The sequence below is a fragment of the Perissodus microlepis genome, chromosome 15, assembly GCF_051167445.1.
Source record: "Perissodus microlepis isolate ML-2025 ecotype Zambia chromosome 15, ASM5116744v1, whole genome shotgun sequence".
NCBI lineage: Eukaryota > Metazoa > Chordata > Actinopteri > Cichliformes > Cichlidae > Perissodus > Perissodus microlepis.
The window spans coordinates 28,270,200-28,291,711 of NC_140475.1; the positions used below are offsets into that span (position 1 = coordinate 28,270,200).

Sequence of the window (21,512 nt, forward strand, 5' to 3'; positions counted from 1 at the left end):
TACCAATACCTTTGAAATTAAAAGAAATTCTTCTTCTTGTTCTTAAGGAAATATAAGTTTGTATAAATTGTAGTTCATAAATAAGGTCAAATATAATATTTATATGCACTAATGCATTGGCATTAGCAGTTATTCTACATAGCTGAGAATTTACGAAAGAATGTTGGACTTGAAATGTTTAAGGGAGAAAAGGGGATTTTTAAAATTCAGGTCTTTGAAGTCAGTTAAGTTTTATTTTTATAGCACCAAATCACAACAACATTTGCCTCAAGGAGCTTTATATAGTAAAGGAAACACCATACAGTAATACACAGAAAACCTCAACAATCATATGACCCCCTATGAGCAAGCGCTTTAGGGACAGTGGGAAGGATTAACTCAATTTTAACAGGAAAAACCCTCCAGCAGAACTAGGCTGAGGGAGGATTGAGTGAAGAAGAAACACACAGTGCATCATGAGATGCCCCCAGCAGCCTGGACCTATTGTAACTTTGCTGCCAAGTAATCAAACAGTTCTTACACACTTTGGTTTTTATTTGTGCTCAGCCAGTTTACTTGGTACAAACTCTAGATGGCGCCATGTGCTTTCACTACTGCCAGGCAGAAAAGGCTTCTAACTACTACTATGGCTGTATCCCAATTCAGGGTCTGCAGCCTTAAAGTACGCAGCCTCAACGGTCCTCAAGGGCCGCGTACTCAAAGACCGCTAAGGCCGGAAGTGTGAGGCTTGTGAAATGGGACGGTCTAGCCTCCGTCGCGCTGCCCAGGTTGCCTAGCAACCATGATAGCTGGAAACGTGTGGTTGACAGAAATGAAGGAGAACATATTTTGTTCGTTTGTTTGTTTCTACATGAGCTTTGTGTGATTTAATAAGTATCTGAGGCTGAGACCACAGGACTGTAAAACATGATTGTTGGGCTTCATATCTGTACTGAACAGTCATATAAGATTAGCTAGTAAATAACAAATAGTTAATTTTGTTCATGAGACTAAAGTCAGTGTAAATATGATATGGCCAATATTACAGTTATTATACTAATCATTATCAGTTATTACAGCAGTGAGTTTGAACTCTCAAATCAAATCACTTCTATTGTCACATCACATGTGCAGGTACACTGGTACAGCACATGTGAGTGAACTCTGTGTCAAATACTGAGCTTCAGTAAAGATTCAAGTTGCAGCTAGTTATATGTCCTATCACCTTAAATCTTCACTCAAAGACACTCAAGTATCTTTGACACTGTATATATAGATGTATTATATATAAGAGACAAATGTTGTCCCTTCAGTATGTTGGCATTATTACATTTGGCTCAATGCTTACATATATGTGTAAAAAGCAAATGTACGAGCTGTGATAACTGTGTCTGATATAATGAAGAGTAGACTGATATATTAAATATTCCTTTATTGGGTGAGAAAATCAGACCATGTCATAACTGCTTTAAGTCATACAGAATAGATATCAGAGCCTTAAACAGGCTGACTTCTGCTAAATGGGTCAAACTGCGCAGAAAGTATCCAAACACATAACATCCTTATAGAATATGATGTAACACTATAGATCAACTTAGCTCAGAATATATAAAGCATATAAACAATTACAGCAATATGATGCAACAAACACAGCAGTGCTACTAATCCAAAATACTCAAAGCTTCATAGAACTGAAACAAACATTTATTTTTAGCTCCATTCTGCTGCTGATACATACTTTAGGTTTCTGAATATTAAACTTGTTGCTGCCTTTCATAGTGTGTAACTTGAAGGCCCTGAGTACTTTCTCCCACACTGCAAACACTAGAATGATAAAATTATTTGAACATTACCTAATAAGACTGATTCAGGACAGACAATTAGTTATTCTAAACTTTTCTAGCAGTCCTTCACAAACAGGGAACAGTCTGTCTATTCTCTCCATCTGTCAGCTGCTGCTGGCTCTTCCTCCTCCTCTTCCTCACACACTGCTGAGTTTGTCCTGGTGGATCATCAGGGGTGCAAAGCCTCACAGATGATGTGCAGCAGTGGGTCCCTCAGTCTGTCCTCACTCTGGACACTTGCAGTTGTCACACATGGAAATCAAATGTGTGACAAGCTGCAGGATTCAAACACAAGTGTAACTTATAAATACATGTTCATACTTTTATTACACAATCAGAGAGAAAGAAAAAGAGAGAGAGTGCAGGACAGATAGACAGGTGAGAGTCTCAGGTGTATACACTGCTACAAACAGGAGGATTTAGTGTTTGTGTTATTACAAGTGCTAAACAAGAAGAGTTCCCAGCTGGTACAGTGGACACATGTGTGACTCCTGTGATTAAAGCATCTTTCTTTCAGCTTAACGAGTGAACCGTCAGCTCGTTCAAACACACGTTAAAGTCCGTTTGGCTCGACACCACCGAACAGAGGCAGCAATATAACATAGCCAGGGCTCTAGACTAACTTTCTGCCATGGGCGTACCGGTACGCCTAACTTTAAAAAGTTAAAAAAGTTAGGCGTACCGGCACAAAAGTTAGGCGCACACAAATTTTATAATAATTTATATAATATAATGTGTTTTTCTGGATACACTGTGCTTTTTCAGCATTCAAAGATTGATGACACCGTGTCAGAGCACTGGCTATGCATTTCAGAAGGATCAGGCCTTAACTTAACAGAAAAGTTAGCAATAGTTCTTTTCCTATTACAGCTACATCCACTTCTGTCGTGCCTAGGCTGCTCACTAGGGCTGGGTATCATCACTGATTTCTATAATCCATTCATTCCGGTTTTCAAAGTCCCGATTCGATTCAACTTAGCCTCAGACAGTCAGAAATATTATAATTCTGATCATTTATCAGTACTGACTTCATCAGAATTGTGAACATCACAGCAGATGCCTTTGTGTGAAAGTAACTGAGAATAAAACACAGAAAAACATGAAGGAGATTTTCCTGGTCTGGCTTTTTATAGCAGATAACCTTAAAAATATTCTACAATGTTCTGCATATAAAGTTTAAATTTCTTCAGTATTGAACAACAGAAAAAATAGGCTTTCTTGTCCGAGGTCATTTAAGTGAAAAAAAAGAAAAAGAAAAGAAAAAGACAGCAGCCGACAGCGCTGTAAACAACGGTAGACTGGTGGGTAATAAGCGAATGAATAATACAGAAAACAGAGATTGGAGACGGGAAACTGTTCTTGAAGTACAGAGAGAGATAGAGAGAGAGCTAGCTGTGCATGGAGTGTGATTTTAATAGTCGTGGAAGCAAAACAGCAAAATTCATGACGACATTGATCAAATGTGAAGCGCAGTTTGCTGCTTCTTTTGCTGCTGGCTCGGTGAATTTTGGTTGGAGAGAGACAAAACCTGCAGCTCAGAATCAGCGCAAAAAGACACAGCGCGGACCGGACGCATCAGAATCGCTAAGCTCCGACAGCGTGTCCGTCTACGGGCCGTCGGGTGAGAAAGCCGAGAAAGACAAAGCTGATTCTGATGCGTCGGGTCCGTTCTGCGTTTACGTCTTTGTGTGGAATCCGTGTACCTGCTCTCATCTGCTGTTTGGTTGTTGTTGAAATGGTTTTGTGAGCTTTAATCTGAGAATCTGGCGTTTCTGGAAAAACACAGTTATATTTAAAAGTCGATTCAGGATTTAATGAATTGATATCGCTTTATTCAAGCTACTCACCTCCCACTTCCACCTGCACTTTCAACTGGACCACGGCCAATCAGAGAGGTCCCGCCCCTGACTATCTCTGATCGGTTTAGTCCACGATAGGGGCATAACGTGCGTCTGCTGTTGACCACAGGGAAGGTTGCAGATTTTTTTTTTTTTTTTTTTGCTACCCGAACAGTTGGTCGCACAGGTGCAACCAAATATTTTTTAGTCGCACCACTGAAAAATTTGGTCGCATTTGCGACCAAATTGGTCGCACTCTAGAGCCCTGATAGCTAACATTAACAGTGCAGTGGATCCTGCTTGTGCCGTGATATTCAAGACTGCAAACCGAGCAGCATCACTGACTTTCAGCTTGTTGTGTTTGTGGATATATGACTGACTTTAATTATCCACAAAATCATCACATTCTCTGTAAGATTAAGGTCGACTATTGTATTATTCTATTTTAAAGGCTTTAAAAGCTGAACGTACAAACATCGCTAATGGCAAATAACTTTGCCGACATGTGGCCAACAGTAATGTTTTAATGTTCCTCATTACTAAACATTTGCACATAAATAAGTGACATAATATTCAGTACTTACTTTTCACAGTTTACTCTTCGGCCGCTCCGCTTCTGCAGTCTGCGGCAGAATTATCCACACCGACTGCCGCGCTATGAATTGTGGGATATATGGGACCACGAAGTCTACACTGCCACAGCCTTAAAATTCAGGGAAATGAAGGACGCATTTGAGGGCCGCATTTCGAGCAGCCTTTGAATTGGGACAGCCTTCGGCGCGCCACTGTGACGTAATCGGCCTTAAAATGCAGCCTTTAAGGCTGCAGACCCTGAATTGGAGGACACCGGCAGCCCTGGATTATTTGGTGCTCTTGAGCTGTGAACAGCCAGTGGAAACAGAGGTCTTACTCTGCCATGATTTCAGGGTACTGAAAAGCTCATAAACAAAGCGAACCGATCGCCTGTTTTGGCACATGGCATTCTGGGTTTTGCATAGGTCCCAGGTTCATTGATTTGCAATAACACGAAAACGCACAGGTGAAAGTGATAACATTACAAAACAGTGCTTGCTGATTAATATAAAGACAGTAAAGTAAAAAAATATTCAGGTTATTCAAAAGGAAGGTGTGTCTTTACACACGGAGTGAGCATCAATCACAATAGATGATCTTTGCAAACCTTCAGCAGCCATACAGGCAGCAGCTGTTGACATATGGAGGGATTCCACGGCTGCAGCGGTGGTACCCTGCAGTCACCGTCGCATTAAAGATGCCCGACTCAAAAAATCCGTGTATTTAACCAACTGCGGCCTTCAAACACGAGGCGCCAGAACGGGAGGAGATAAAAGACTCGCTTTATTATCTGTAGTCAGTCAGCAGTTAGCGGCGTTGTGACAGCTCACTATCACTCCCAGCAACACACTCTCTCTCTCTCGGTGCTAGACTGACAGCTATGTCTACGTCCGTCACGCGTGACACCGATATTAAAAAGAAGCACGTCCATTTCGCCAGTATGGAGGAGGACGACAACGACGACCAGGAGGAGGACACCCTGTTTGACAAGAGGAAGGACACCGGGCGAGAAATGAAGAACGCACTAAAGGGGGCGAAGAGAAAGACCACACAAAACAGCGACGACCGGGTGGAGGTGGTTGGCGGAGGAAGGGGCGGCCAAGGAGCAGCCGGCCGCTGGATGGTTACGCTCGCGCTCTGTGCATCTTGCCTGGGCTTGGTAAATAGTTAGGAGTGGGAAGTTAGCTTAAACCTGCCGGTTCATTAAACAATTCTCTGACTTTTCTCATTCCTTTAAAAAGGAAATGAATTGGAAATTTTTAAATAAATAAATAAAATGTGGTAACTGAATAGATTTATTAAGCTGGTTGGGATATCTACAACAGTTAACTAGTTGGCTAGCTAGGGTTGTATTAATGTTATCCGTTAGCATAACCAACATTAGTTTATAGCCATAAACCGCTAACTTTTCACGGCTGTCCAATATTCATTTGCGTTCTTTGGAATTTCTACTGAAGTCTACTCCAGGAAATTAATTTGAAATGTCAGAAGATCTGCAGTTACTTATATAGTGCCATAATATAGTAGATTTTGGCCTGTTATGGTTCTGTCGAGCGTTGTAAACGAAGGAGACCTTTCAATTTAAGTCGTACTTTGTGTCCTTAGGTTGTTTTTGACTGGCCCCACATGTCGGTTGCCTGTAGTTGTTATAAAGGTGCAACAGAATGTGAATCTACGTACACAAGGTGGTCACATGTGCTTGTAACTATTGAATAGTAAGAAATATTACGGTTGTAATAGTTCAGTGAATGCAGCAGTATCCTGCACAACCGGATTTTCATAGTTGTAAATCTCGCTCTTCAACCATTTATTCCGCATCAGATTAGTGAAATCCACCTGTACACACTGGACGACTTTCTCCTGTATTGTTAACCTTTTCTCCCCCCATTGGGCCTGGGGAAGAACATTCAAGTTTTGTTGTTTCAGCATCAGATCAAGCTGTTAAAAAAGTGGGAAAATGGAAACTTTTATTACAATTATTTAAGGATTGATATCAATCAGCTCTGATTGATGCCAGTGTCAGCTCTGCAGTTTTTGTTGTTGTTGAACTCAGTGTAGAGAACAAAAAACTTGGAGGCTCTGTGAGCAAAAGCTCCACTTCACTTTTTTGTGTGATGCAAAGCAGTTAGATAAGCATGCTGGCACTGGTAAAAGGAACGGATAAACTCTGAGGATTATGATTCCAATGTTCAGTTTAGATTAGCCTTTGTTGTCTCCCTTCGAAGAAATTTTGCTTTGTCATTCAAGAAAAAACATCACATAAATTAATCGTCATACCATTTCACATGCATACACTTACAGTTTACTTATTATTATTCAATGGTTTGACAAATTGGAGCACTAAAGAAAATATAAATATAATTTGAACAACTCACAATTTGGTACCCTGTACCTTTTACCTGATAGTATTAGCTTTATACTCTCTAGGTTTTTGTGTAAACCGTGTGATTTATATCTTTAGGAATTTTACAGGCCACACTTTATTGCATTTTCCTCTGATAGCACCTGGGGGAAAATGGAGGGAGCATGTCAGTGGTCTTTCCAGCCCTTTGCATCAAATTTTGAACTTTTGATCTGAGCTGACAGACAGGTTACTAAACTGTGTAGTATTGCCAGAACAGATAGCAGATTCAGTAGTTAGCATATAAAATAAGTAAAGCTTTCATCCACCCCAGGGAGTTTAGAAAGTGTAAACTCTGGAAGACTAGTTCTGGCACTAATGAATCTAGTATACATGAGAGTCAAGGTGTCTGAACGAGTAGAATTGACATTTAACTGTTTTTGTGTTTTCATTAGAAAAGCCAGGTGCTGTCTAGTTATACAGGAGTTCACCTTCATCTATAGCATGGTGTTTAACAGTATGTGAGGGAGTGTAGTCTTAAATCATGAGCTGAGGTCCACAAACAGTAATCGTGCATAAGCTTAACTATTCTCTAAATGTTTATATTATATCAGTTATTGTAGTTAAATAATTATATGCAAATTAGCAGGGATCAAAAAAACGTTTAGATTCGTTTAAATTTGTAAAAATTTTTCAGTCTTAATTTTTCTCAACAGAAATCCTAAAATAAACATTTGTGCAGTATGTGTTGATACGTTGCCACCTCTGTCTTCACCTCGTGTCTTGTTGCTGACAAAAACACAGGAGGAGGAGGTAAAGTTTTCATTGGGGGTGAGCAGAATGCACAGGGTTGGAAATGTTAGTTTAGTTCTCCTAGATCCTGATGTGATCATTTGTCATTGATCTCTCAAGGAGATGAGACAAGTAGGACAATGGAGGGAGAGGAGTGGGTCCAACAACAACAGAGGTCCTGCAGTCGTGGCTTGCTCTAAGCTTTGTCTTATTTTCTTAGGGGATGTGTATCTCAGTTCTTGGCCCCACACTGGAAGACTTGGCTGCAAATGTGAACCAGGATATCGGCAACATCTCCTACATCTTTGTTGGCCGCTCTGCAGGCTACGCCGGCGGATCCCTGTTAGGAGGCATTCTCTTTGACTGCATGAACCCCCATCTCCTGCTAGGTACCTTTCTAGCTTGTTGTTCTTGCCAGCCGGCCTTTACAGTCATTTTATGAGATTGATTTTGCCTCCTGTGGTAATCTTCTAGGTTTGTCCATGCTGCTCACGGCTTCTGGAATGTGTGCCATCCCTTACTGTAAGCAGGCTCTGCTCCTCACTGTGTTCATGTCCAGCATTGGGATATCCATGGGTGTTATAGATACAGGTAAGTAAACTATTGATATTCACTGTATCAGTGAAAGTTCAATGATTTTAACGGTCAGCCTCAGCTGATGAGTTTGTGCAGGGCTCAGAGCCACAAGTGGCTGTTTTTACCTCTTCTTCTCGTCATTCTCTCTCCTGCTGTGGTGATGCATGTTTAAATGAGGGCATGGCTTAGCTGCAGCAGAGTGAATAAACAGTAGTGGAGTCCTGTTTGTAACATTTAGGGAGATGGTTTGAGTAATTCAGTGCAATAGACATGGGCTGCTGGGAACTTCCCATGATATGATATGACATTCCTTTTGGCTCTCGGAGGAGGCGGACGCACTTTTTCTCCTCTCCCTTATCTTCCCTGCTTAGTTCTTATGTCCTTGTCTAGTCTTGTGTTTTTTGTATTACTTTCCCTGGAACACTCTCTCACAGTCTGTTTCTAAAACCTAAAGAGAATTATGGATTTGATCAACTGGTCTCTGAATGCTATTGACACCCTTTTCTCAACGAGAAGTCTGGGCTCGGAAGAGCCCGAGTGCCCTGGAGGGACTTTCCCTGCCGGATACACGATGGAAGGGTGGCAGAAATGGAGGGTCGTGTGCCTGGCGGGACTGTCGATCGAGGACGCTGAAGATATCTACCTATTCGGAACCATGATAACAGGGTTCTTGCTGATCGGAGCTGGCTTGGCCCTGGCTTATCTGAGAATTAAGAAAGCAGAACCGGCTGTTCAAACCCCCCAAGACTGCCTGCTGGGATTGAAACGATGGGACGAGGCACGACTTCTCAGAAAGGGCTCACTGAGTGCAGCATGGTTAAGAGCTTGGAGGCGCTTACGGCTGCAGTGAATACTCAGAATAAGACCTCTGAGCGTTCATTGGATTACATCAAGGAAAAGTCCACTCAGAACAACACCTCTGAGCGGAAGTTGGATTACATCTTGGAACAGCTGACTGCGGTCGTGAGGTCTCAGAATCTGCTCTGTGAGCAAAAGAATGACAAGACCACGGAACTATAGGTTAATAACATCATGGAGAAACTCGCGGCTCTCCAACGGGAGATTGAGAGACCAGTGTCGTAGTGTTAAAGAACAGCTTGAAATTCTCATGAGTTGTTGCAAAAGAAGAATTACCAGCTGTGGGCTCAAGGCTGGAGCCGAACAAAAACTCCCTGATAACGACTGTGTTGAGTCTGTTCCTTCCCATTCCATGCAAGGCCACCTGGGTTGGCTGGAAGACTGTTTACTTAGCCTGGCAGGGCGAAGGACACTGTCTCAGCTGAACTATGGACACGCACACACATACATATACTGATAAGCACTCACTGACGCATCACCCTCCCTACCCCGGATCCAACGCCACCTCCAACGCTTACCTCCCCTCTGATGTGGACATCGGGTCAGCTGGAGGCGCAGTCGAAGATTGCAGCGGTCCCAGATCAGATGTACACACTGGAACACTTTCCCATGTTGCTGTCTGTGTTTATTGTGCTATGGTGTGTTGATATCTGTGCATTCCTGTATTATCCTTTTGTGTTACACATTTCGATGTTTTTTTCCTCACTACCTAGCCTGACCTGTCTCCCCAATGTGATGTTTGTCTATTGTATGTACGGTTGGCAAGGTCTGTCATCTCGGTTGTGGGCAAAAGACCTGCAATCATCTCATCTCATCTCATATACTGAGCATTTATTCTCAACTTGATTCTTTTCACTCTACATGTGTTTATCCACCACTTTAGATTTAAAGCTTCAAACCACATTACCAACTCGTCCACAGCGTGCCTTTCCTGTCTCCCTCTGTTCATCCCTAACTGGTGGCCAGTTTTTCCTTCCGACTGTTGCCAAGTGCTTTCTCATTAATGTTGTCTCATTGTGAGGTTTTATCTCTAACGTTGTAGGCTCTTTACCCTAAAATACAATGTGCTTTGAGTTGACTGTTGCTGTGTATTGGTGCACACGTAAATAAAATTGAATGAAAGCGAAACCGTGGAGAGAACAGGGCACCAGTGGCAGACCTGCTAGTTCTGGTGTTCTGTGGTTCAGCTGTAAGAACAAAGGTCTCACTGAGGGACAGTGGGCCCTCATAGAGTTTATTTCCAAAAGGTTGTTCAGAAACATGCACAAGTAGCATGCCGAAGGTAATTTGTAGCACTCTGGCAGTCCTTCTCCTGATCCTCCTCTCAAAAAACGAACAGATACTTGTCCTGCTGTTGGGTTAATGCTCTTCGAAGGCCCCGTTCAACTCTGCTTGTGTAACGTCTCCTCTCCTCTATACTCTTGAGACTGTGCTGGCACACACAGCAAACTTTTCCTTTTCGGGGTGTTGTCTGGTTGTTGCTTCTTCAGTGCACCTCTTTTCACTTTGATGTGCACCAGAAGAAGTGAAATGAATTCATAGTGAATTATGTTTCCTTCCTGCAAATTGACCTATAAAGACCTTACAAAGACATTTACAAACTGTTTTGAAATCTTGTAAATCTTGCATGTAGTTAGTGCACCACGTGGTATTAGGCCTGTAGAATAATCCTTCATCTGCTTTTGCTAACAGTGGTAGCTTATTCTTAACATCATAAGAATGGAAACTTGCTGATGGAGTTATTTGGAGTCATTCCTTGTTTTGTCTGATTGTGATTCTTCTGTTAATCTTTTTTTTCTAGTTTAGCCAAAGCAAAGTGACGCTTGTGTCTCCATTCTTAACTATGTGTTTCTCCTGTGTGTCAGGTGGTAACGTGCTCATACTGGACACGTGGGGTGAGCAGTCGGGGCCTCACTTGCAAGCGCTGCACTTCAGTTTTGCCGCTGGGGCCTTTGTGTCTCCTATCATAGCCAAGCTGGTGTTTGGGACTGACTGGAAGGGCACTGAGGCCATAGCACCAACCAAGAGTACGCCTTCCACAGAGCCCCAGGTGACCAAAACCGTCAACACTCAGGGAGTCTTGCACAGCACCCTCAACTCCACCTGGGCCTACATCGTAATCGGTGCTTTTGTCTTTCTCGTGTCCTTCCTCTTCTTCATCCTTTATTCTCGCAACAGCGTGTCACGTGCCAAACCCCGCTCGGCCTCAGGAAAGCCCCTGGTGGCCAAATATCATGTGGCTCTTACAGCCCTCCTTTTCCTCTTCTTCTTTGCCTACGTCGGTGCTGAAGTAGCATATGGCTCCTTCATCTTTACCTTTGCTAAGGAGTACATCCACATGGCTGAGGCGAAGGCAGCAGGGCTAAACTCCCTGTTCTGGGGGTCGTTTGCAGCGTGCCGTGGGTTAGCCATCTTCTTTGCAGCCTGCATGTACCCGGGAAACATGATCCTGCTCAGCCTGGTGGGCACCGCTATCTCCTCTCTTCTGCTCTGCTTCTTCAACAAGAAAGAGGAGGTCCTGTGGGTTTGCACTGCTATCTATGGGGCTTCCATGGCTGCCATCTTCCCAAGCGGCATCTCGTGGGTGGAGCAGTACACCACAGTAACGGGGCGCACAGCGGCAGTTTTCGTGGTGGGTGCAGCGCTGGGCGAGATGGTGCTGCCAGCACTCATAGGCTTCCTGTTCAAGAGGTTTCCAGAGCACCCGCTGCTCATGTACCTGTCACTCGTCACTGCCACCTTCACCTCCATCCTCTTTCCAGTCATGTACAAGCTGGCCTCGGTGAATGACGAAATTGAAAGCAGTGAATCCCAACGGGCACTGCTGGACTCAGGAGCTGATGAAGATGAGGATGAGGAAGAGCAGGATAATGAGGCCGATCAGTTGAACGACGCAGACTTTGAGGTCATTGAAATGGACGATACATCAAATTTTATGAATTCACCAAGCAAGATGTCCTCTCCCCCTGATGTCATGGCTCTAACAGACAGCCCCACTGCCCAAACCACACTGGCGTCAGAGCCTGCAGGCGCCGCTTTCTCAGAGAGCATCTCTTTGGTAGGACACTCACCAAGACAGAAACTGCTGCTCTCTTTGGACCAAGAGAAGAGAGACTGAGAATGTCGGCTCAGTGACACGCCTCAACTGTCCATTTGCTGTCCAAGACCTGGAAACTCCAACATAGTTACTGTTTGTACTCTAGTAAAGGAAGCACTGACTAAGTAGTGCAGCTTATAAATCATACACACGCTTCCGCAGCTCAATTCAGTGCATCTTTTAAAGCTTTTGGACGTCTGCTGGACAGTGAAGGATCAGATGTTGAACTATTGCTATTTTCTTATAAATCATTTGACAGTGCGTTTAATATTGTTGTGTCCTTATCCCCTCTGTAGTTAGGTAAAAGGTAAGGCTAGAATGAAAGTAAGAAATAGATCAGATATCAGCCTGATCCTGACTCAAAGAACTTCACTGGGATCGTTGGCAACAGGTCAATCTATTCAGTTCAATTCTATGTTCTGTGTTTACTATGCCTTCCATCAGCAGTAGAGCACTGATTACAAACGGGAGAGCTAACATAGCATGGATGAAGCCAAAAGCCAAGGGACAGCAAGTTGTTATACTTCTTACATTTTGAATGTTTTTATGTTTGCGGTGTTTTTTTGACTACAGCTAAGACTTCTCTGTCAGCTTCTCTCTTTGAGTTACTGGTATCACATTGGAGCTAGACAAACATGGATTGATGCATCGCTAGAATTCAGTGCCTTGTTTGAGGACGTGAGGAGAGTGGATGAGCTGAACCAGGGACAGACAGCTAGCCACCCCCTTAAAATAAAATCTTGCACTGCAAATACACTATATTGCCAAAAGTATTCACTCACCCTTCTAAATCATTACATTCAGGTGTTCCAATCACTTTCATGACCACAGGTATATAAAATCAAGCTCCTAGGCATGCAGACTGCTTCTATAAACATTTGTGAGAGAATGGCTTGCTCTCAGGAGCTCAGTGACTTTGAATATGGTACTGTGATAAGATGCCACCTGTGCAAAGTCCAGTCAGGAAATTCTGTCACCATTAAATGTTCCACAAAATGAAAGTGATTGCGATTGACAGCAGCTCAGCCACGTAAAATCACAGACCGGGGTCAGCAACTTTGTGCACAGTCAATCACTGCAGACTTCTAAACTTCATGTGGCCTTCAGATTAGCTCAAGAACAGAGTACAGAAGGTTACAGAATTGCAAAGTGCAATGCAAAGCATCATATGCAGTGGTGCAAACTGCATATGATGCCACTGAACTCTAGAGAAGTGGAGAGGTGTTCTCTGCAGTGACGAATCATGTCTACATCTGGCAATCTGATGGAGGAGTTCGAGTTGGCAGAGCAGTACTTGTTTGACTGCATTGCACTAAGTGTAAATTTTTTTTAATGGGCTTGGGCTTGCTCCCTTAGTTCCAGAGAAAGGGACTCTTAATAATTCAGCATACCGAGACAATTTCATGCTTCCAACTTTGTGGGAGCAATTTGGGGATGGCCCTTTCCTATTCCAGCACAACTGTTTCTAAAGACATGGACGAGGAAGTTTGGTGTGGAAAAGCTGGACTGGCCTGCACAGAGTCCTACACCTCAGCCTGACAGAACACCTTTGGGATGAATTAGAGCATCCCAACATTGGTGTCTGACCTCACAAATGCACTTCTGGAAGAACACTTCTAAACCTCGTAGAAAGCCTTCCAGAAAAGTTGAAGCTGTTATAGCTAAACATGGAATGTCACTCAAGCTCATATGTGTGTGTGAAGGCAGACGAGTAAAAACTTTTGGCAATATAGTGTGTGTGTGTGATGAGCTGAGCTGTACAGTGTATGCAGCTGTTTTCTGCTGCACTTTTGTTAAAACTGGATTTTTTTTCTTTTTGGTCTTGTGCTGTAATGGGTCATGTCACTGTGGTTCCTCTGATTTTTTCTTTTTAAGCTCCTGATTTAGTGAAAGAAAGAAGGCATCTTCATACATTGATTTTTTTTATTTTATTATATCAATCTCAAACCTTCACCCACAGCAATGTCCATTAAAAACAAACAAAAAGGATCTCCTTCATTATAAGTTTTTACATTTTTACAAATCCACAGATCCTGTGTACGGCTGGAGTGGGAGGGTTAAAGATCAAATTTTAATGTAGTTTGAAGACGGTTCGCACAGTAAAATTGGAAACGTACACAAAACCATATATCCACAAGGAAATAATAGACTCTTCATGGCATAAATTACCAAATACAGTATTGCAGCAGTCCCACATTTAAAAATAAAAAATGGAGAGCTTTCCAGTTCCCATACTCTGTAGTATGAACTGTCAAATCTGCCAAAACAGACAAGGTTAAAGAAACAGAAAAATGGCACCTTCAAAAAGAACGCATCAAACTGCTTTGATTGTGTTCATGGTTGGAGCTGTAGTTGGTTAATGCACAGTGAGATTGGAGATGGATCTGTACAGGAACTATTTACAAAAAGACTGCAGTCAGTATAAAAAGGAGAAAAAGTCAATTAGTGGTTTGGGTGTAGTTCGTCTCTGAATTTATAAGATCTTTAAAAACCAGTTACAGTGAATACACAATACGACACATGTTCCATGATTGGACTGCACTCAGTCCCGCAACAGGCCGTCTGTTGCCGTGTCATCAAAAAGATCAGCTTCATTCGGCCCATAGCAGCTAATGGAGATGGCAGCAAACGAACACACAGCCTCTTCCACTGGAGGCATGAAGTAAACAGTCTCCATACTCCGAGAAATACTTTGAGACAAAATGAGAAAACCCGTCAGGGCTCAATCAAAGCACCATTTAAACTTTTACGACCAAATGGACAAACACTAAGATGGAAGGCCAGGAATTAGCACCAAATCAGTGGGTGGCTCCGGGACTTGGGAGCCAATCAGAACTGCTCCAGCAGCTGACGGAGGTAGGGGGCCTTGGAAAGTTGTCTGTTTACCCGGGACAGCTTGTAGAGGATGAGACAGTCGAGGGACACGCAGGGAACCTGCCGCTCAGCACTGCCACTGCAGTTCCTACAGATCTGTATGCAAACAGAGACACAAGCACACAGTGATCACACAAGGATGAGCTCTGGTATGGACACCACTCACAAACATGTCACTACTGGTCTGACCAGAGAAAAACTGCGGAGTCCGACATTGTTTAAGCAAAGCTGCACACCAACTCAACCCGAGTGATTGCTGCCACCAGGCATCATTACTGCTGACGTCAATTGCTGTCTTAATAAATCTAGATTTATCGCCAGAAAGCAGTTTCCGTGTTCCTTCAGTGTCGCCTGCTTTGATTCGTATCAATTGGGTAAATGTTTAAAGACAGTGTGACAAAAGCAGGAAGAAATAAATACCTGTAATCACAGAAGTTAATGGTCCAATTATTATTCAAAACCTTAACAGGAGCCCAGAATTTCAGATTCTGTGCGTCCTCAACTTCTCACCTTCAGCAACTGCTCTTGCTGACTCTCCCACTGCCTCATGTCCTGGTAGAGTGTAACAGCAACTCGCTGAGGTTCAGCACGACACCGTGAGCACACACCCAGCTGGGTCAGCTCATCACACACAGGGCAGTGAAGCGTGGTGAAGTACTGGGAAATTGTCCCCTTCCTCCCCGCTTCCTCCCCACCCACCACGGAGGAGCAGGATGCCTTCTGGATCTGGAGAGAAAAGAGCGATGTAGCTGAAAACACGTTTGATTGATCACTGCTGCTGGACTATATGCAGACACATGGAGTTAACATGCACAGCATCTTCATGGACATAAAACAGTGTGAACTACGTGATCATGATACTTTTCAGGTTTATTAAGAATCCTACCGAATATCATTAGATGCTGAAGGATCAGAGATCAAAGATTCAATTTTTTTAATACAAATACACACATTCAGGATTTTGTGTGCGACTCTGTTTTCACTGGGAAAAACGAAGACATAAAAGGAGTCAGTGGCACTGGAGCAGCAACCATTTATGTATCTGACTGTGATTAGTAGCTATGCCAGCAGATGGCGTGTGCACTCTGTCAGACTTCAGTAAAGAAACAAAGACGGAGGCAGCAGCGCTGCAGCTTGACTCATTTAGTCATCAGCAGGAAGCAGAAGAGATCTCTCTTCATCCTTTGTTCTCTCTAAATGACAGACTGCTTTTATTTTGACAAGAGTGGAAGCAGAGGGTGACCTCTTTGACTTGCCAGTCAGTCAAAGGAAGATACCAATTAATCTAATTCATCCTCCAAACTCAGTATTCAGTTGATTGTGTGTCTTTATGATGTTCCTGGTTGTTTTTTTGTTTTGAAGGGTTTCTTATCTCCACTGCTGCTGCTCTGCTTCTAAATGGCAGCGGTGAGACAAAAACAAAAACATCACAATGGCCCGTATGTCTGCAAGTTGTCCTCACCCTGGGGAGCTCCTGGTACCAGCTGAACACGTCGACTCCGATCAGCTGGAACATACGGGCCAGTGGCGGCAGGATCTGCTTAGTGATGTAGTAGGTGGCATTGAGGCGCAGGGTGGGGTCCTGCAGCACCTCGGTGGGCCGGCGGACCAGCTGGATGAGGGGCACGCCGGGTGTGCCGTATACGATGACATAGGGCACCCGCTCACTCACGCGTGGCTCCAGCCTTCGGTCATAGGCCATCATCCGTCTGAGGCGAAGCAGAACAAAAATGAAGTGACAGCAGATGATGCAGTTATTGTTTACATCACACAGCCAACATGTTCACATTAGCAGCGAGAACGTGTGCTGGTGCTCTGAGAGAGAAAACACAAAATAAAGCAGATGAACTGAAGCAGGGCTCATAAATGCTTCTTCGTTGTGCATCTAAAAAAAATCACTTTTTTGTCCTCCACTCGTTAAAAAACAGGTTACCTAGCAACACTCAGGTACTGTACAGGCTAGTGCAGCCAGACAATGAACACAGTGAGGGAGGACTAATTGGATTCACGCTGGGTACTGTAACTGTAGCTGACAGCAAGCTCTTACTCACCATCCTGTTCTCTGCTGCACGCACACACAGACACACACACAGAGCCAACCAGCAAACATTTATCCAAGCCACACTCCTGACTTCTCCTGTACTGTGACCACACACACACACCTGGTGAGTTCCAGCGCAGGGATGCAAGCTCCAGGTCTGTACGAGCCGCTGCCCCGGTACTCCTTGGCGAAGGTCAGATCCTGCATGCTTGCCCGGCCATCCAGAATCTTCATACACTGACGCTGCACAAACTGCTTCACCTGGCTAATGTCACGTGTCTCAAACAGCAGCTTGATGGAACGCTCCAGAATCTAAGGGGCACATGAGTAAAAGAACACAGGCATAAGAGGATGAAGATAAAATGATTTACTGGTAATCTAAGAGAGGTGTTAATGCTGTTTAATGTGCAAGAGGAAGGAGACGACCTTTTCCCTGACTGACACAAGCAAAGTGGTCTAAGTAAACGGGAGCAGGAACAAGAGTGGCATGCCTGCGATTCGTGCACAACACAGTGAAAATGAGGGGAAAACATGGTTTGCCTGTTACCTTGGAAACAGCAGGGCAGCCGTCGCGGCGCACCGTCTCAATCCCTTTGGCATCAAACACGGGCTCCTTTTGGTCAAGGCTCTCATACATGTAGCCCACGTAACGCTTCTTTGTCTGCAGAACGCAGGGCAAGTACACCTGACACACACACACACACACACACACACACACACACACACACACACACACACAGATAAATAACTACATCTAATTTGTGGAGATGGAAAAATCACAGTGAACAGATGTTAGAGAGAAGCCGCTACCTTGTCTTACTCGCTCCCTTTGTGTGTGTGCATGTGTATTTGCGCATATGTGTGTGTATATCTACCTTCTCAAACTTGAGCTTGATAGGCTTGGGGTTGGTTGCAGTCACTGCTTCTGCAATCTCTTTGCCGATCTTGAAAGCCTGCTCTTTGGTGGCTCCTTTCAGTAAAACAAACATGCTGCCAAACACACAAAAACACACAAGGCTCATTACTAATTCTTATCAAACAACCCGCACTACATACTACAGTGGTAAACGATACGCTCTCAGAGGCTTCGCGTTTGGCTCTGTGCTTGAACACATCCCATGTAGACGAGCGAGTCTGGAGGAAAGTGTGTCCCATATATGCAAAGCATGCTGCAGTTTAAAACTTCATGCTGCTTCTTCTATTTGAGACTCTGCAGGTCAGAAACAATCCAATTCCCTGTCTGCCAAACACAGCGGCAGCTCTTCTTTAACGGACTGTCAGAAACGAAAGCTGTTAGCTAATTGGTGCAAGTGTTCATGAGAACACGGCCCAGGTACAATCAGACTTACACATCATCTCAGCATAGTGACACACAACAAAGCTGCTGGTCATGTTCACACTCAGTCGGAGACTATCGAGTGAAGTTATGAAATTGTCAGTAAAGTTGCGCAACCTGTAAACCTGCCTGTTGTGCAGATAATGGAACAGTGACTACAGGTTTCCCATGTGAGGACACAAACACTGATCAGGCCTAACATGATTACCACTGACAGTGAATAACACTTTGTAGAGGTCTTACCAAGGGCATGCATACTATTTATTTACATCTGAGAAAAAGTCAAAAAGTCTTGTAAAATTGCTTACCTGTCAGTGTCTCCGTACACAACACGCGCTCCCCATTTCTTCGTGTCATTGACCATCCTGATGGCTCTCTCCAGGGTCTCTCTGGCTTTGTGGACAATGCTGTCTCCAACCTGGACACAGCAGATTTAATAAATATTGGAGCAAAGGGGTTACAACTACATTCACAGCAACACTGATTCAAGGTAAAGGCCCTACAATAATACAGAGAAAATAGTTTGATTGAAAAAAAAATATATATATTTTCATGGATTATAGTGGTATCGTACTGGGAGTGCACAGTGCAGAGACCATATAGCAGCTGCTGCTGAGCCTACCTCCACACTGGGCATGCGCCCAGAGTAGTTAGCAGCGGTGTATCCAAAGGTGACGTTGGCGATGAGCTTGAGTCCGAGCTGCCGTGCGTCCAGCAGCTTCGTCAGGGATTTGTCCTGCTTGTAGGTTTTCATGGACTGCTTCACCATGATCCTTGTGTTGAGGATTTCCTCCAGCATCATGGGCAGGACACCTTTACGCACTGAAGACTAGAACAAATAAAACACAGATCATTTAAAACACTGAATTTTTTTACAATGAAGAAACATAAAGTAGGGTTGCACCAAAACTCTAAGAAGGACCTAAAACGGGCCTGATCTGCAGCATGGGGAAGCGCTGTAACTTAGAATGTAAAAAGCAATTTAAAAGTTTAGCTTTAGGCCCACAATATCTCTCAGTGTAAATAACGAAAATAAAGATGTTCCTGATCTACTGTGAGAGCTGCTTAAGTAGCACAACAGGGGAAAAACGGGCAATGTGGATGAATGGAAGCACAGAGATCACAAAGTGGGTTTTCTTAGGAGGCATTGGGCCTTCACAGCAACTAATGAGACAATCCATCACAACACCAACACTAAGAGCTTGGTGAGGTCTCGTCAGAGACAACGGTCATGATGATGAGGTTGCTGTACCTTAACGAAGGCGATGCCACCAGGCGACACGGTGATGTCGTTGCGGAGCTGGTAGAGGAGCTCGGGAGGGACTCGCAGGGAGGTGCAGCCAAACTTAAACTCATCAGGCCTGAGACAGAATGTGAACAAGAACACCAGTTCAATCACTTAACATTATTCTTGCAACGTGAATATTACTGTCTGGAAAGACAGCGTCAGGTATAAGTGAGAAAAATGCTCGTGTAGAAATCTGAACTGCTACGTTTTACAGCACCCCACTGAGCTGACTCTGCTGAGGATGAAGCCTTTGCACGCCTGCCACAAACCACTCTTTTTGTGTTACTTCAATGTAGCAGACATATGCATGTGGAAAGAAGTGTTCATGGCTCCTTGCTGTTGCTATGCAACCACACAAATCTCACTGAAAACCTGAACTCAGTCTTAAGTTGCGCTGCTCGCCGCCCTGAGCTGTGAACAACATGCCGAGCTCTCAGTGTGCCTGTTCCATTAAAAATAATGAGGGGAGGAAGCTGCTGCCAGAGCGAGATTTTCCTGGCAGACGTGCAGCCTGAGCGAGTTCTCTACATGCTGTAGCTGTGTGGGCCTGTCATGTCCTTACGTTCCCAGGTTGTCCACATGGCCGAGGCAGGTGGAGAAACAGTAGTTGTATGCGATGACAATGGAAGGGTAGAGCGACTGGAAGTCCAGCACAACCACCGAGTTGCTGTAAAAGCGGGACTCGGGCTCCATCACCAGAGGGATGCACTGTGGAGCCCTCTGCTGGGCACGCTGCTGTATGCTGGGCGTCACTGGGACGTAGTTTAGGGGCTTGGCCACACGCAGCATCATGGATTCCACACGGTACTAAAGACAAGAGGGGGAAACAAAGTTTGACTTATTATTCCTTTTGTTCCTTCACACATCTGACTGGAATTTTGCACCCTGCACCCTGATTGGTTCCCAGAGTGAAAAGACAAATCTACTTTCTGGCCACAAAGTGTAAACATGATGTCCCAAAGAAGATCAAGATGTTAAAAGTAAAACAGAGGGATACACGCTGGGATCTCTGACCAAAGTTTCTTTTGTAAAACAATGCTGGAAAAGTCTGACGCCGTAACACATCACCGTCAGTCTGTTATTGCTAGCTTAGCAGCAGCTGCTCAACTCATACTAGCCTTTCCTGCATCAGCACCAAGGCAGTTTTAGAACTGGTTTTAAGGATTTACTGTTTTTAAATCACTGCAAGAGCTAGCACCTGCTTAGGTGAGTTGTCTGCGTGCAGAAGATGAAGACGTCCCACAGAGTGTTGCTGATTTTTGTTCACAGGAAATATTCCCAGAGTAGAAAAACTAAACTCTTAATGATGTCTTAATGACAATCTCATCTGGAGCACGCTCGGTGTGTTTAAGTACCTCAGAGTTTTTAGGGTTTTTTTTACTTTTTAGTTCATATTTGGCAGGTGGAAGCAGCAGCATGGGAAACACACAAAAAGCTGCAGTCAAACAGATTTCAGCTGCATTCAGTCTGTACAGGAAGTCAGAGAATCACTCATACCCTGCAGGAGCTGATTCAGATTTAGGAAGGTGTTATCAGACCCCAGTATCAGGTTGTATTCAATCCGCAGTTGTTAAAATGTTTTACAGGCGCAGCATCATCCCTGTTTGCAGAGCAGATGTATCTGTCTCTCTAATAAGTAATATTTTTGTGTTAGTTAATATTTAAATCAACTTGTCTGTGTAACTTCTCAGTCATCCGTCATGGTCACCTTGAGAACTCGAGGAGGCGGCAGTTGGACGTTTCACCCTTCATCCAAGAGGATGCTTCATTTCATTTAAATCAAAACAGTCCAAGATTAGAGGGCTTTGAAATCATGTGTAGGCAGTGATCTCTCCAACTAGAAAACATCAACATCAGCCACACATTTACTGTGTTAACAGATTAAATGTCATATTGTTTAGTCAACCTCTGAGGCAAACAGCTGTGACACCAGTTGAGAGCCTAGGCAGTTTCCCATTGTGCTCTGAGGCTGTGACTGCATGATGTTAGAGCACGTCAGCATCAGTGTGCACAGAAATCTGTGCAGCAGTAAGCAGTGATCAAATCAGCACAGGCGGGGCTCGTCTACAGTGAGC

General features: G+C 43.9%; 2 protein-coding genes and 1 long non-coding RNA gene across 3 annotated transcripts in view; 1 reads left to right on the top strand and 2 right to left on the bottom strand.

The window, feature by feature from the left end:
- Positions 1 to 1,396: 1,396 nt before the first annotated feature.
- Positions 1,397 to 4,848, bottom strand: LOC146372348 (uncharacterized). The gene is made up of 2 exons (XR_014802705.1): positions 4,246 to 4,848; positions 1,397 to 2,098 (listed from the first exon to the last, which is right to left on the bottom strand). It is a non-coding gene; the product is annotated as an uncharacterized LOC146372348 (long non-coding RNA).
- Positions 4,838 to 13,887, top strand: slc60a2b (solute carrier family 60 member 2b). Its single transcript, XM_084952779.1, has 4 exons — positions 4,838 to 5,393; positions 7,588 to 7,756; positions 7,842 to 7,958; positions 10,667 to 13,887. The coding sequence occupies exons 1-4, from the start codon at positions 5,115 to 5,117 to the stop codon at positions 11,917 to 11,919; spliced, it is 1,818 nt and encodes a 605-aa protein (XP_084808905.1). The 5' UTR covers positions 4,838 to 5,114; the 3' UTR covers positions 11,920 to 13,887.
- rev3l (REV3 like, DNA directed polymerase zeta catalytic subunit) overlaps positions 13,808 to 21,512 on the bottom strand; it is a 78,421-nt gene continuing 70,716 nt past the window's right edge. The window contains exons 23-32 of the mRNA XM_084952777.1: positions 20,000 to 20,244; positions 19,402 to 19,510; positions 18,772 to 18,978; positions 18,458 to 18,567; positions 17,689 to 17,803; positions 17,361 to 17,498; positions 16,935 to 17,125; positions 16,235 to 16,481; positions 15,283 to 15,498; positions 13,808 to 14,868 (exon numbers count right to left, since the gene is read on the bottom strand). Coding sequence (XP_084808903.1) covers positions 14,728 to 14,868; positions 15,283 to 15,498; positions 16,235 to 16,481; positions 16,935 to 17,125; positions 17,361 to 17,498; positions 17,689 to 17,803; positions 18,458 to 18,567; positions 18,772 to 18,978; positions 19,402 to 19,510; positions 20,000 to 20,244 — 1,719 coding nt within the window. The 3' untranslated portion in view covers positions 13,808 to 14,727. The remainder of the gene's footprint in view (positions 14,869 to 15,282; positions 15,499 to 16,234; positions 16,482 to 16,934; positions 17,126 to 17,360; positions 17,499 to 17,688; positions 17,804 to 18,457; positions 18,568 to 18,771; positions 18,979 to 19,401; positions 19,511 to 19,999; positions 20,245 to 21,512) is intronic.

Coding starts and splice junctions, on each gene's coding strand:
- slc60a2b (XM_084952779.1), top strand. CDS start 5,115: ATGTCTACGTCCGTCACGCGTGACACCGATATTAAAAAGAAGCACGTC. Junction 5,394..7,587: donor GTGCATCTTGCCTGGGCTTG/GTAAATAGTTAG, acceptor TTATTTTCTTAG/GGGATGTGTATCTCAGTTCT. Junction 7,757..7,841: donor GAACCCCCATCTCCTGCTAG/GTACCTTTCTAG, acceptor GTAATCTTCTAG/GTTTGTCCATGCTGCTCACG.